This window comes from Eucalyptus grandis, chromosome 11 (genome assembly GCF_016545825.1).
Source record: "Eucalyptus grandis isolate ANBG69807.140 chromosome 11, ASM1654582v1, whole genome shotgun sequence".
Taxonomy (NCBI): Eukaryota; Viridiplantae; Streptophyta; class Magnoliopsida; order Myrtales; family Myrtaceae; genus Eucalyptus; species Eucalyptus grandis.
In genome coordinates, this window is record NC_052622.1 from 19,188,223 (window position 1) to 19,201,923 (window position 13,701).

At 40.7% G+C, this 13,701-nt stretch overlaps 2 protein-coding genes across 6 annotated transcripts; one reads left to right on the forward strand and one right to left on the reverse strand.

Annotated features, from left to right (window-relative positions):
• The first annotated feature begins 1,013 nt into the window (after nt 1–1,013).
• Nucleotides 1,014–2,892, forward strand: LOC104425242 (NAC domain-containing protein 92). The gene is made up of 3 exons (XM_010037879.3): nt 1,014–1,352; nt 1,481–1,761; nt 2,069–2,892. Exons 1-3 carry the CDS (start codon nt 1,190–1,192, stop codon nt 2,720–2,722), a joined length of 1,098 nt encoding a protein of 365 aa, XP_010036181.2. The 5' UTR covers nt 1,014–1,189; the 3' UTR covers nt 2,723–2,892.
• A 6,308-nt stretch (nt 2,893–9,200) lies between these two features.
• LOC104425243 (tyrosine-specific transport protein) lies at nt 9,201–13,219 on the reverse strand. 5 transcript variants are annotated; one of them, XR_005547872.1, is made up of 3 exons: nt 11,557–13,219; nt 10,509–10,650; nt 9,201–9,533 (listed from the first exon to the last, which is right to left on the reverse strand). XR_005547872.1 is itself a non-coding variant. In XM_039305657.1 (2 exons), the coding sequence occupies exons 1-2, from the start codon at nt 13,098–13,100 to the stop codon at nt 10,572–10,574; spliced, it is 1,623 nt and encodes a 540-aa protein (XP_039161591.1). In that variant the 5' UTR covers nt 13,101–13,219; the 3' UTR covers nt 9,201–10,571. The 5 variants fall into 5 exon arrangements, 2 of the variants coding, with proteins under 2 accessions (XP_039161591.1, XP_039161592.1); XR_005547873.1 differs by having other exon boundaries at nt 9,201–9,538; XR_005547874.1 differs by adding an exon at nt 11,342–11,479 and having other exon boundaries at nt 9,201–10,650.
• Nucleotides 13,220–13,701: the final 482 nt, after the last annotated feature.

Below are 13,701 nucleotides of genomic sequence, written 5' to 3' on the forward strand. Positions count from 1 at the left end.
TACTTTACGGTCGAACTGCATTTGTATTTTCCTAACTCCACGCGTTACGTTCGGTCCACATGATACAACCACTAAATAAAATCTTTTCCTTTCCAGATAATCCCGTCCTTCAACTCAAGCACACATAAACTACTGATTCTCCCCCCTTTCAGACAATTTCCCCTCGCGCGGCGCGCCTGCCAAGCCGCGCCCGCAAGCTCCGGTCAAAGCCCAGCCGGCGGTCGGAAATCCGGTTGGGCGTTGACGGTTGACGCGTTTTCGCTTGGGTTTGAACAGAGACCCGGTCGGAATTTAACTGCGCCTTGGGAAACGTGGATTGGGAATGGAATCATCTGGCTCGGGTTAAATTTTTCGTCGCAGGTGATTGGATGGCGGTGCGTGGCCCGAGAAGGGATAAAAAAAAAAGGAAATCGAAAACGGACTTGTCATCTAATAATTAAATTCAATCTAGACAAAATAATAAAATAAAAAGGGCCGGCTTTGATGTCAAAAGCAGTGCGAAAGGGGTGGGTCCATTTCCGCGAAGGAACCTGCTTTTTTAACCATTTCTTTTTGTGCCAAAAGTTCAATTTGGTACCGTTTTCAAACCATTAGAGATGGATAGACAAGAGACATCAGACTATTCAGTACCCTTTATCCCGTAATTAATGCAAACGTACAATCGATCGTGTTATCTCGAAGGATAAGCTGTCTTTTGCCCAGATTTCACCCGTGATTTTACTGTTGATTGAACGTGCGATCGGCTCGGTCTAGAGACCCTACTCTTTTTTATTATTATTATTATTATGTTTTCGACACGAGATAGGTTTAGGTTGATAGAATGAGTGGGGAGATTGGATGGCAATTAGTCGAATAAAAAAAATTAGAAATTCGCCAAAAAATAAAGAAAAAGGGAAATACACAGGCTTCGTAAAGAAGATGCCTTGCAGGCCACGGATCTTCAAGGAACGTGGGCTGTCGCCGAAGCAGCTTCGCCCCTCTATTTATGCACCCTCTCCAGCCTCCTTTCACATTTTTAACTTCGTTCCATCCATTTATTCTCCTCCTCTCTCCCTCTCCCCTCGCAATCTTCTTCTCCACTGTACTCTCTTCGATCTTGTAGTTTTCTTTATTGGGTTCTCTCTCTCTCTCTCTCTCTCTCTCTCTGGTGCTGCCAAACCCTTCGAGAGTTCGTGAGCTTTCAGCTGCCATGGAAGACGAAATCGTAGAACTGCCTCCGGGCTTCAGGTTCCACCCCACGGACGAAGAGATCATCACTCACTACCTCACCAAGAAAGTCCTCAACCCCAATTTCAACTCCTGCGCCATTGGTGAGGCTGATCTGAACAAGTCCGAACCCTGGGATTTGCCTAGTAAGTCCCTCACCACCACCTCCAATCTCTCTTTTCCTTTTCTTGGCTCGGGTGAACGAAAGATCAAACGAGTGCGTGCTCCGGCTTTTCCTTACGCGCTGCCTGTTTCGAACCCGCGTTCCTTGCAGAGAAAGCGCATATGGGGGAGAAGGAGCGGTACTTCTTCAACCAGAAGGACCGGAAGTACCCGACGGGGATGAGGACGAACCGGGCTACGGAGTCCGGCTACTGGAAGGCCACGGGCAAGGACAAGGAGATTTTCCGAGGGAAGAGCAACCTGGTCGGGATGAAGAAGACCCTCGTCTTCTACAAGGGAAGGGCTCCGAAGGGGGAGAAGACTAACTGGGTCATGCACGAGTACCGCCTCGAGGGCAAATTCTCTTACTACAATCTCCCAAAGGTCTCAAAGGTGCGCGCTCTTTATTCATGACTCGTCATCTCTTTCGATCGATCTCGCCCCTTTTTCGCCTTTTTCGATTCCTCTAAACTTTTTTTTTGTTGGAATTATTATTAGATGCTTTCGGGGTATGATAGTTTTTTGTTAAAAAGGCGAAGGAAGACATTCAGAATTGGTTCTCGTGGCTTTTGCTCACCCCAAGAGCTTGTAAAATGAACCATTTTGATTCTTGTATCTGCTGTTTCTTTTATGGTGCAAAGTGCTGATCTTGATTCGAGCCCAGAAAAAATCTTAACTTTATGACACGTTCTTCGCGCAGGATGAGTGGGTGGTGTCGAGGATTTTCCACAAGAGCACTGGGATCAAGAAGAACGAGAGCGGTCTGATTCCGGGCCTGTTTCCGATCGATCCTTCCGGTGATGACGAGCTGCCGAATCCTTCTCCTTCTCCTTCGCTTCCTCCTCTCATGGATGACTCTTATTTCGCGAGGCCAATCTCAAGCTTCCCGAAAAGTGAGAATGATTTCCCAGGCATGACAAGCGCGTCTGCACCAAGATCGGCTGAAGGAAATTACGGGGACGAAATGAATGGGTTCCACAGGTTCAACCCAAGCAATACCAACTACCAAACAGACCCAAGTAGCTCGGCCTTCAGCTCCATGTTCTCCGGGCAATTGTCGTTCCCCATCTCGCCGTATGATGGCATAGATAATCCGGACTTCTTCTTGGGATTCGGCTATGGAGGCAGCGACAATACTCAGGCGATCATCCGAGGGATGGCGGCGAGCCAACACGAGACGCGGGGCCTGGAGCAGACGCTGATCAAGGGAGAGCAGTTCGCGATGTCGAACAACAAGTCCATGGTCAGCCACTCGCAGGACACCGGGCTGAGCACTGACGCAAACGCCGAGACATCCTCCTCCGCCATCTCCAAGCATGAAGCCGGGAACTTCTCCGACTTCCTCTGGGAATAGCACGTAGCGCCACCAGCTGGCTTCATCACCCGCATATACATACGATTCAATTTCACAAATAGATCCAGCTGTCTTCTTTGTTTCGTAGGAATCTAGTTAGGCCATGAGTTGATTGTTATGTGTAGCTGTTGTTGTACAGATTGATGATGAATTTCTGAACATTCTTCAGATTCTCTTTCTCACTGACAGATAGACTGCAAAACGAAAAAGAGAAAAAGAAAAACAGTTCGCACCGATAAATGTCAACTGTTCTTATCTTCACATCGTTTGTTTACAGCTGCTGCGAAGGTGGAAATAGCTGCTGCAGGTGTGTACAGAATATTCTTGCATTGATCATCATTAATCCCTACTAATTCAACGTCGGATTAGCATCGAATTAAGACTAGGTATGATTTGATCAGTGCGCACCAGTGCTATGCGCACTGTAATCATCGGCAGACCTGATTGATAAAATGAATCCACGAGTCATCAAGACCACGAGTTATTCCCTGATCTTGTGCCGTATTAGATGCCACCTCTTGTTATTATTACTATACAAATCTGAAATAATCAAAGAATGAATCTTGGGTCTTGGTCTTATTATTATTTTCTTGAATCATATGCAGCTAGCTGGGTGTAGAAGGTTAGATATACCACGCATCACAATTTTTTTTTTTCTGATTTACACTAAAGACTTTAAGACTTGCAATTTAGCACTTTTCGAGCCTGGATCTCGAGCGAGATCTAGGAATACCCAAGTCAGGATCGATCTAGTTTTCGGTCTGGAAACGTTCTTCTTAACTATTTCATTAGCTTTTTTCTTTTCTTTTCTTTTTTTGGTTATAAATGCAGCCAGTGTAGGTTCATTTATATTACGTAGGATGATGCAAGCGCTCCTATTCTAAGAAATTCAGGCTCGAGGCGAGAAAGGGATGTAACAAAGGGCAGAAGCGTATCGAAAATGAAATCGAGTTTTGATTAATGCGATGCTGACACATTAGGGGAAAACCGGTTCTTCTTGATCGGGTTTTTTATCATGAGAAAATTTAGCAAATTCTTCGGGTCAAGCAAGGCGAAGAAGCAATCGAAACGGCATATTCCATCTCCTTGCTTATCTCGAGCGGCAAGAGACCCAGATTTGCTGCATGAAAATAAGGGGAGCTAAGGCCACCCTCGCAAGCCACCCCCACGTACTAATTACGTACGAGCTTGCATTGGATAAGCAAAAGCAAATTTTTTTCTTGCCCCATGATGGCGAAAGATTAGCGCACACACATCGTCTAATCATGTTCATTGGGATGGTTATTCTTCATTCTTTAGTTTGATTTGATCTTCGAGTTACATTGCTTTATGTTTGACGGGACGCTGTGATGCGAAACGAGACCGAATGAAAGGGAGAGTGATCGAATGTTAGGAGATGGGATATGTTGAAATGCAAATCTTGTTACAAATTGGAAAGTGGTAGGAATCTCCAATCCAAAAACTTGAGTTAACAGGTGAAGGAAGATCTATGTATATAAAGAAGATATAAATCCTAAAAGCAAATTAAGCAAGATATCCTAACACTCCCTCTTGCCTACAAGCCGGATTAAGAATAACATGTGGAATTTGACGATTAGACAAGGTTGTACACATAAAATGAACTAAGGCATTACATGGTTTTGATACCGTGTTAGAATGTTCAACCCAAAAATTTAAGCGATGCAAGATATCTTAAGGGAATGTTTCGATTGGCGATCGATAGTGAGCGATGTCAAGCAACCGTAATTTAATTAATAAATTGATGCTAATTGCAAATACTATGGGAATACATACGCAACTAACAAAAATCATTTGTCGTCGTTCACAGCTTACCTCAACCTTGTGTCATCTCTTTCCCTTGTCGTTACCTTCCCGTGACACCTTCACCACCAACATTAAAGAAGATCATATATTATTTGAAGAAATCCAAAATATGGCGTATCCTCTAGCATTTAGAAGACCTGTTCGTTGATGATTCTTCCAATCTCCTCGAAGGAGATAGAGAGGGCATCAAGATTTCTTTACACACATTTATTTATAAAATGATATGTCAAGTAAACTTGATCATGGGTCCACAAGTCTACTCAAATTGCATGCCTCATCACAAGGACACTTCTAAATGGGTAGAACAAGCTTCTCTAGTTACAAAGTCTAATCTAATGATTGAGTCTGCGGTGGTCTAGCTCGACTGGATTTTTTTTTTTTTTTTTTACATAGAGCTAAATGACGAGATCTAGTAACAAATTAGGCCTGATTTTAGGACCCTACAAGACCTGAATCGACCCATCGATCACTTCTTGTCAAGACACGCATTAGGCTCGACTTTTTTTAATAAATAGTTCTCGGTTGTGAATACGAGCAATTCCTCTTTTATAAGACGTTTGTCAAACAGTTTATGGTCGTATCACCTTCACTACAATATTTCTGTTTGGCATGGTTTCGTTTGAATTACAAAAGTGCTGCGAAAGCACCGCAATTTGTATGTTTGTTAATGAATTATATTTTAAAGCCCCACCCACGTTAAAACCAGGAGAGGCAGTGCGAAAAAAAAAATAGTTGTGACCTACAGTAGCTGTGGGGAGTCTGTCAAACACCTCAAAAAGCCGTCACGTATACAAATTATACAGTTAAAACGTGACATTTATTACTATAAATCAAGTAAAACCAAATAGATTTTCAACATTGAAATAAGCTAATAATTATTAAAAAAGAAAAATAGGCATTAGCAATCTTCCTTTGATATTACCAAAAGAGAGATGCTTTGATGAGTGTCACGCACGATTCTTGAGTGTCACCTCAGCCTATATGTTCTATCACATAGGCTGATGAGGTGATCCAAAAGCTATGCAATGCATCCTCTTTTTTTTTCAAATCCACATCACTTTTTCATTCAAACTGTGCATTATTCTCTAGGTGAGCAATCGCATTCGAACCATTCAATTGATCCGAAAGGGACATGTAAAGTTCCCAAAGGACGTCCTTCGCCCTGAGGAAGATAAATATTATATATTATTAATGCATTATTAAGCTTGATGATACGGTTAACCTTATAACGAGTTCGATAAGCTTTAAATTATTCGATATTTATTAGACTGCGACTATTGGCAATACGCGTAATCTCTCCAAAGATAAAGATACTTATGCTTGAAGATACACATCCATAAGAGAGTGAATTGGTTTCAAATCATGACAAGATGGGTCGTATGCATCCGGTCATTTCAAAAGACTCCTATGCATGAAAATTTATTCATTTCAACTAATACTAATGGCTCATCCTTAGACTTTGATTGTTTCGGAAAAATTAAATGATTTGTAAACAAATATTAAAAAATGGTATTTTTTGTTTAAAAAATTCTTATTTGTATCATTTTAATTAATCGGTCGATAAAAATATTATTGACAATAATTTATGTCTAAATATTTTCATAAAATTATGATGATATATTTCATCCATTTATTTTTGTAAATGATACAAATGTATATTTTTTAAAAATACTTTCTAAATTATTTATTTTTCACGTTTGTAACGCACTCTCAAACTTAGATTCATTAATCTTACAAAATGGTTCACGGCTCAGCAAGTGAGCGCAAAAGTAGCAAAAATGAATAAACAAATAAAAGAGAGAATGAAAGGACATTCAAGGATTCGCCCGCGACTTTTCATGGCAAGAGTGAAACTTCCTTGAAATTTCCCGGAAACAGATAGAAAATGTTCTGTCTGAAAAAACCTCCAACTAAAGTATTAATTTGTTCGTTAAGGATAGAATCCGGGGACGGTCTTTTGCAAGACTCTTTCTTATCGAGCAAAGAGAGAACCACGACGACAAAATTGCGTCCCGACTTAAATTTTTTGTTTAATTTGGATCGAGGTCGAACCGGATGGGAAACGTCGTTTTCAGAATTGATTAAATCTGTGAGGAAGATAATTCGATAGAGACGATACTCGATTAGAAAGAAAAGAAAAGAAGAAAGAAATCGAAAGAGAGCTCTTGGAATTATTCTAAGAACCCGCGTGTCCTAAATAATGTTTTTTTATTTATTCATATGGTAGATCACCCGTTTAAGAAAAAGGAATAGACAGTTAAATAGACGTGTGGGGCTTTATGCTAGAAAAAGGTAACAAGAAGTAAGAATAAGAGGAAAGACGTGTGGGGTTCAGACAAGATCATTAGCCCGCGTAAGGACGCATCGGATTTTTCCTTACTGCATGGACAAAAAAGCAAAACAAAACAAAAAACATGAATGATTTATCAATATCACCAAAAATTCCCAAATCAACACACATGACACATTTACCTTAAATTATGCTTGATCACAGGTGTATTGATTTGGGATTTTTTGTTATGCGAAAATCAGTTTGGGGGTAAATACGATATGAGCGTACCGATTTGGGATTTTTAGTGATATTAACCTTAAGGCGGGTTTCCTTGAGTGGAAGAATTTGTTAAAATAATAATAAACCACTTCTTCATATAATAGCTTAAGTTTTAAGAACGTTTGGCAATGATCCTACAAAATTCTATATGATATTAGAGTTGGAAGTCCTAAGTTCAAATATTACTAAACTTTATTTGCCTCTCTAATTAAATATGTTCACATGTAGTACTATATAAAAAGACCAAACTAAACCTGAGGAGGAGTATTAGAATGATAATAAACCACATTTCATCTAACAACCTAAATTTTCAAAATAATTGGCAGTGGTCCCGCGAAATCTCACAAAAATTCTCTAATGAATTGAATTTTCTGAACTTTCACGCGTTTGGTTCGCTAAAAATGATCAGTCAGCGGAAGATCAATTTACGATAAAAGAGAGCATGCGTATCTAAAGTTAGAAGAAAATGAATTCCCTAAGGGAGGGGGAAACCATTTTTCTGAAAACAGGGTTTTCCCGGAGAGTATAAATTTTTTACTCGAAACGAACGCGCTTTTCGGTAGGGACAAGTTCAAAACTCTTCTAGATAAGTTGACAAGGATAATATGAAAACGTCACCACCACTCGTGTGGGCTGAAGCCGCAAGGCACAAGGCTCGGAGAGCGCCGTGCGGTTGGGCCGTCGCTTTTCAAGATGAAAAGGATTGATGGGCTAATTAGTAATTTCTTAGTGGGGGACCTCCGCACTCGAGCCTATCCTTTAATCTCATGTCCTCCTCCTTCTAATTTTAGAAAAAAAAAAAAAACTATTTTACCCATTTTGATTTTCCAATTCTATTAAAAATATCTTCAGATATTTTTTGGGGTATTTTTCTTTTTGGTGCCCCCCCAAGAAATGGACAGATCTTTATCCAGATGCCCCCTGCGAATAATGATAACAATTTATGATCCATCACCTCGTGGACCCTTCCCCGCCTGATTGATTCCTAAATCTTTGCTAACAGTGCTGCCGCAGTTAGGAACATTAGCAAGCATGATGGGGACATTTCGTCCTCTGCCAACTATAAATGTCGTCCATTCAAATTAGGGAAAACCGAAAAGACAAGTCCGGCGGGTCAGTGCGGGGATGACACGCTTGCGTGCTGAGTTCGAGCCCGTCTTCTAGGATCCCGGCTGCAGTGGCGGGCCCTACCACCGCCCTAACGGAAGGCTCGTGACCCGTGATGATCAGCATAACCAGGGACAGCACGAATCTTTTTGTTTCTCTTGTCTGCAACTCTTTGCCAACATAGCACCAAGCTCTGATCTAGATCCATTGCTTGCTACACCTACATTAGCACTGGTTCATACAACAGCAGAGGGTAACTTCCAAGTACAGAAGACCAAAACACTGAGATGAATCCAGCCTTCCATTTTCCGGCCTCAATGACCGATGATCTCCCATTACCGTGTCAAGGCTTTTTTCTGGAGAGATTCAACCGCGCGTCAGCGAGGCTAAAAGACGAAGATGAGATGCTTGGCATCTAGAAGGAGACAAGTATCTCATCTCAGTTCTTATCTCAATCGACATATATACTTGGAGTCGCATTAGGCAGTGTCCCATCCTGAGACTGGGACCATTTCTTCAACTTACTTGATTAGAAATAGCTTGACTGGCCTTATATTTTGTTACTTAACAAATCCTCTGAGGGTACTCGTTTACAAAATCAATTATATTCATTTGCCATTTTTGATGAAACTTCACATTCAGTTTGCTTTCTAGCAGCATATAGCTCTCTCTCTATATATACTATTTTAAAGATTCATCTGAATGTGAGAGTCAAAGTTATAATTTTAACCGAAAGCTCCATAACTAGTTCCAAAGTTACAATTTTAGCCAAAAGCTCCATAACTAGTTTTCTTATAGAATCATGCAAATTCATAAGTCAATGACCAGAAGTCAATACATAGTTAGATCAAGTACCTACTATATCTTAATGTTTCATCTGAGTGTGAAAGTCCAAAGTTATATTTTTAACCAAAAGCTCCATTACTAGTTCCAAAGTTACAATCTTAAGGCTCCATAACTAGTTTTCTCACAGAATCATGAAAATTCATAAGTCAATGACCAGAAGTCAATACATGGTTAATTCCATTCAAAGATCTGTACATACTTCTCCTTCACGCAGTTCCTATCTGGCCAAAAGAAGGCAACAATAATTCTCTCAAGAGATCTAAACAGCAAAAGAAAATCTACCAGAAATAGGTGATGCGCAGTTAGGAACATTAGTAGCATGATGGGGACATTTCATTGTCATCCAACTATAAATGTCTTCCATTTACATAAGGAAATTGAAATGACAAACCTGGCAGGGTGGGACGACGCGCAGATCCGCACTTGCGTGCCGATTTTGATCCCGTCTTCGAGGATCCCGGCTGCAGTGGTGGGTCCCTGCTGCTGCACTATCGGAAGGGTCGTTACCCGTGACTATCGACATAACTAAGGACGGCACGGATTTTTGGAAAAAATACCATCTCATTCAGTCAAAAGGTAAAAAATAAAAGGCCTCTCGACTTTTTTTATTTTTCTTGTACAAAAAATTTCTGCTACTCTTTGCCAACAGATCACTAAGCTCTGATCTAGTTCCTCAGAAGTGTTATCCATTGCCTGCGATACTTACATTTGTGCTGGTGCATACAACAGCAAAGGGTAACTTATGAGTACAGAAGAACAATACACTGAGATGAATCCAGCCTCCCATTTTCCGGCCTCAATGCCTCATGATCTTCCATTACAGTGTCAAGTCTTTCTCTGGAGAGATTCAAGGGCACTTCAGCAAAGGCTAAGAGATGAAGATGAGATGCTCGGCGTCTCGAAGGAGACAAGTATCTCATCTCAGTTCTTATTTCCCTTGATGCGATCGACATATATAATCAGAGTCGCATTAGGGAGTGTCCTATCTTCAGACTCGGACCATTTCTTCAACATACTGAATTAGAAATAGCTTGATCGGCCTTACTTTGTTACTTAGCAAATGCTCTGAGGTACTAGTTTACAAAATCAATTTTATTTGCCAGCCATTTTCCATGAAACTTCACATTCAGTTTGTTCTCTAGCATTATTTATATATACTCTTTTGGATCAAGTACCTACTACATCTTTATGATTCATCCAAATGTGAAAGTCCAAATTTATAATTTTAACCAAAAGCTCCAACTAGTTTTCTTATAGAATCAAGAAAATTTGTAAGTCAATGACCAGGAGTCAAGAGATGATTATTCCCATTCAAATTATCTGACTAAATTAAGGGGTCCACAATGTTGACCAATTGAACTAAAAATGCACATACATCTCCCTCGTGCAGTTCCTATCTAGCCAAAAGAAAGCAACAATGATCCTCTCAAGAGATCTGAACCGCAAAAGAAAATGTACCAGAAATAGGCAATGCGAGCCTTGACTTGTTTTAAGGTGCTCATTCGTCATTACTAGATGTGCTTAATGCCAAATTCCTAAAGCAACAGCAACACTAAAGAGTAACAGAAGAGTAACATTTCCTCCTGGTAGAATCTCTGGCCTGCAAAATGCAAAGCTTGTTTTCAGATATAATTTGTCCATCTGTAAAAGGATAGCATGATGACATGTACAGTGGTGAGAAGTGAGAGGCACATTCTTTTGTTGAAAGCATTTTGTATACTTCTCCAAGAATGTTTATGTATACATCATTGGTTCAAACCAAGTTCAACAAAGAAGAACCAAACCATATTAATAATCATATACCTTCACCACCCATAAACTTGCTTGGAAAGGATGAAGCAGTTCCCATATAATCTGGATATGAGTAAATTACTATACAAGCAAAACATATTGAGAATCATATTCTTTAGATACAGAATGTCAGTAGAATCTTCCTGTTGCCTCATGATGCATATGCAGAGAGATATGAGAGATTATGACTCAATCAGGAGCTCGTTAAAGAGTTTTGTCTTGCGCTTTAATCAGAAATACACAAAAATTTTCATCTCTGCAACTTGGCAGCTCTCACTAATGTCCATCTCATTATTTTATTGATTTGAAAAAACTGAAAGTATAACCAGATTAATCAATCGGTCCAGCAATGTCCAAGCAACATACAGAACTAGTGATTTATTGGTCTCCATCTGCCAACCTCTAAAGAGCCCGCCAATAAGACTCTCGGCTAACTTAGTGCACTGCCATTTTCATTAGTTAGACTACAGAGAATATTTTTGAACATCCTTGATGTTTACCTCCAACCAAATATATACATCTAATTATCCGTCGTACTTGTAGCTTTTCCAAAGGATGAGATCAGCAACATTGGTAACTACTCAAAACAGAGGTTGCAATGCAGAAAATGAATGTGCTGGGTGAACCATGTTTCGCACCTAAAGATAACAATTGGATCCATGAAAACCATTAAATATAGATGAAAGTGGAACTAGCTTGAGATTTGGGGCTGTACCTGAGCTTCTTCCTGGATTGCTGAATGTATGCCATCAATGGAGGAAGGATGCCAAATAGGAAACAGTTAGCATATACCCCAGCAAAATCGAGTGCTCTAGAAAAAGTTGAGCGAAAGAAGGACGCTATAAGAACCGAAGCACCAAGTACCACTGGCACTACAAGAACTTCAATGGAATCAAATGCCCTTTTGCTCGATGTTGCATAATTTTCTGGAGCTGATGAATGTTGTAATCTACTAAATAAGATGATTCCAGGATGACCAACACAATCCAACCTCAAATAACCTAGAGAACCAACTCTGCCAGCTCCATTTCCATCACAGATCATCGGAGCAGGACTCGAATTTTTCCCTCCGTTGTTCTTCTGGAAAATCAAGTCTAAGGTATCAACGAGCTGTTTTGGGAAACTTACAGCATAGCCTATCAGGCTAGTAGCAAGAGCAGAAAAGGCGAAACCTTGAACCGCTGCTAGAGCGGAGGACTTGACAGAGAGTAAAAGGGATATGGGATCTCCAGGTGAAGCTCCAGGATTAGTCCCAGAAAGCCCCAGAACAATCAAATTCCATGAAAAAACCATAATTAATGGAATGAACCCACCAATTAGAATAGCTTTCCTAGCATCGTGCACCGAATTTCCAGCAATCTTGCAAATGAAAGGGGTGATCACATGGAACCCCAGCGTCAGTACCATGACTGGTATGGCTGGCAAAATTGATGACACGCTCCAAGAGGCATGAGAAAAGGAAGCAACCACATTACTCCTAGCCACAGACAAACCAATCCCCACTAGTGCACTTATAGATATAAGCATAACAAAGCACAAGAGCCTATTTGCAGCATCTATTGCATAAAAGGGGAAGAACCTGATGACAACCCCAACAGCCAAAGGAAACAACCCAAAGGCCAGTGCAACATCCACACATGGGAACCACTGTGAGACAATGGAACCAATCCCAGAAACACATGCCACCAACAGAGAAAAGCTCAGAGAAGCATACACAATGGCCACAAGAGCCCCAAATCCGTTCCCCAAGGCCTTAGTAGCAAGGCCAGTGAAGCTCACCTCCCCAACCCCATCTTCCTCCATGGCTGCAAAAGTGAGCTCTGCAACAAGTACTATGGAGGACACAACATAAACCCATGCCAAGAGAATGGCAATGGTTGAAGGGAAAGGACCTGATTTGATGGTGAGCGCAGGGAGGCCCAGCATTCCTGGTCCCACTGCCGTCCCCACGATCAAGCTGACAGCTCCCCAAAAGCTCTTCTTCTGGGTCTGTTCTTGAGTTCCTGAAGGTTGTGAAAGATGCAGAGACTCGCTAGGGTCTGCGCAGTTGGGGACTGAAGTAAGTTTCTGGGTTTTTGAAGTAAAGATTGGGTTTTTGGTCAACGATGGAGTGGGATTGTGAAGTGGGGTTTTGTCGGGGTTGAAGAGAATGGGGAGATTGGCGGCGGTATTGCGAGGGTGATTGATGTTGTGTCTGGGGAAGTTGAATCTTGATGCTGTCACTGAGTTTGTGAGTCTGTATGAAAGTGAGGGAGGCATTTTCTGAAACCAAGAACTTGGGTGTCTGCCTTCTGATCAATTAAGGTTCCCCTTTCGCAGAGAAGAATCAGTTGGGGGACTTTGCCCAAGATTCTAAAGAAGCATGGATCTTTCTTTGGTGAGTGAAAACAAGGACAGAAAATGACATCCACCGGGAAGATTCTGACGACTGAGGCTAAATGTTAAATTTGGGCTCGAGCCACGGGCCGGTTAATCGAGGGTTTTCTTACCAGTGTGATGTTAGGAACTTCTTCTCAAATCAGCATAGAGAAACTCTTTAGAAAGAATTCTGAATTTTTTATATATTAATTTTGAGATATATAAATGAGAAAAAGGAGATCCCTATATATATAAGAACTCATTTAATCACAATCATAAATCTCATTTTAATTTAACAATAAAAGTTCTATTTCTTTATCTACCAACTAATCACATTAATTACAGGAACTATTTAGAATAGTACACATTTCCCATATTGCTCACCCTTTGGAATATTCTAGAATGTACAATAAACCCTAGGACTTTAAAGCTCGCTATGTCTTTTTAGATGATTACTGGTCTATCGTATGAAAAACCTCTATATCATGACTTTCTCCCCCAT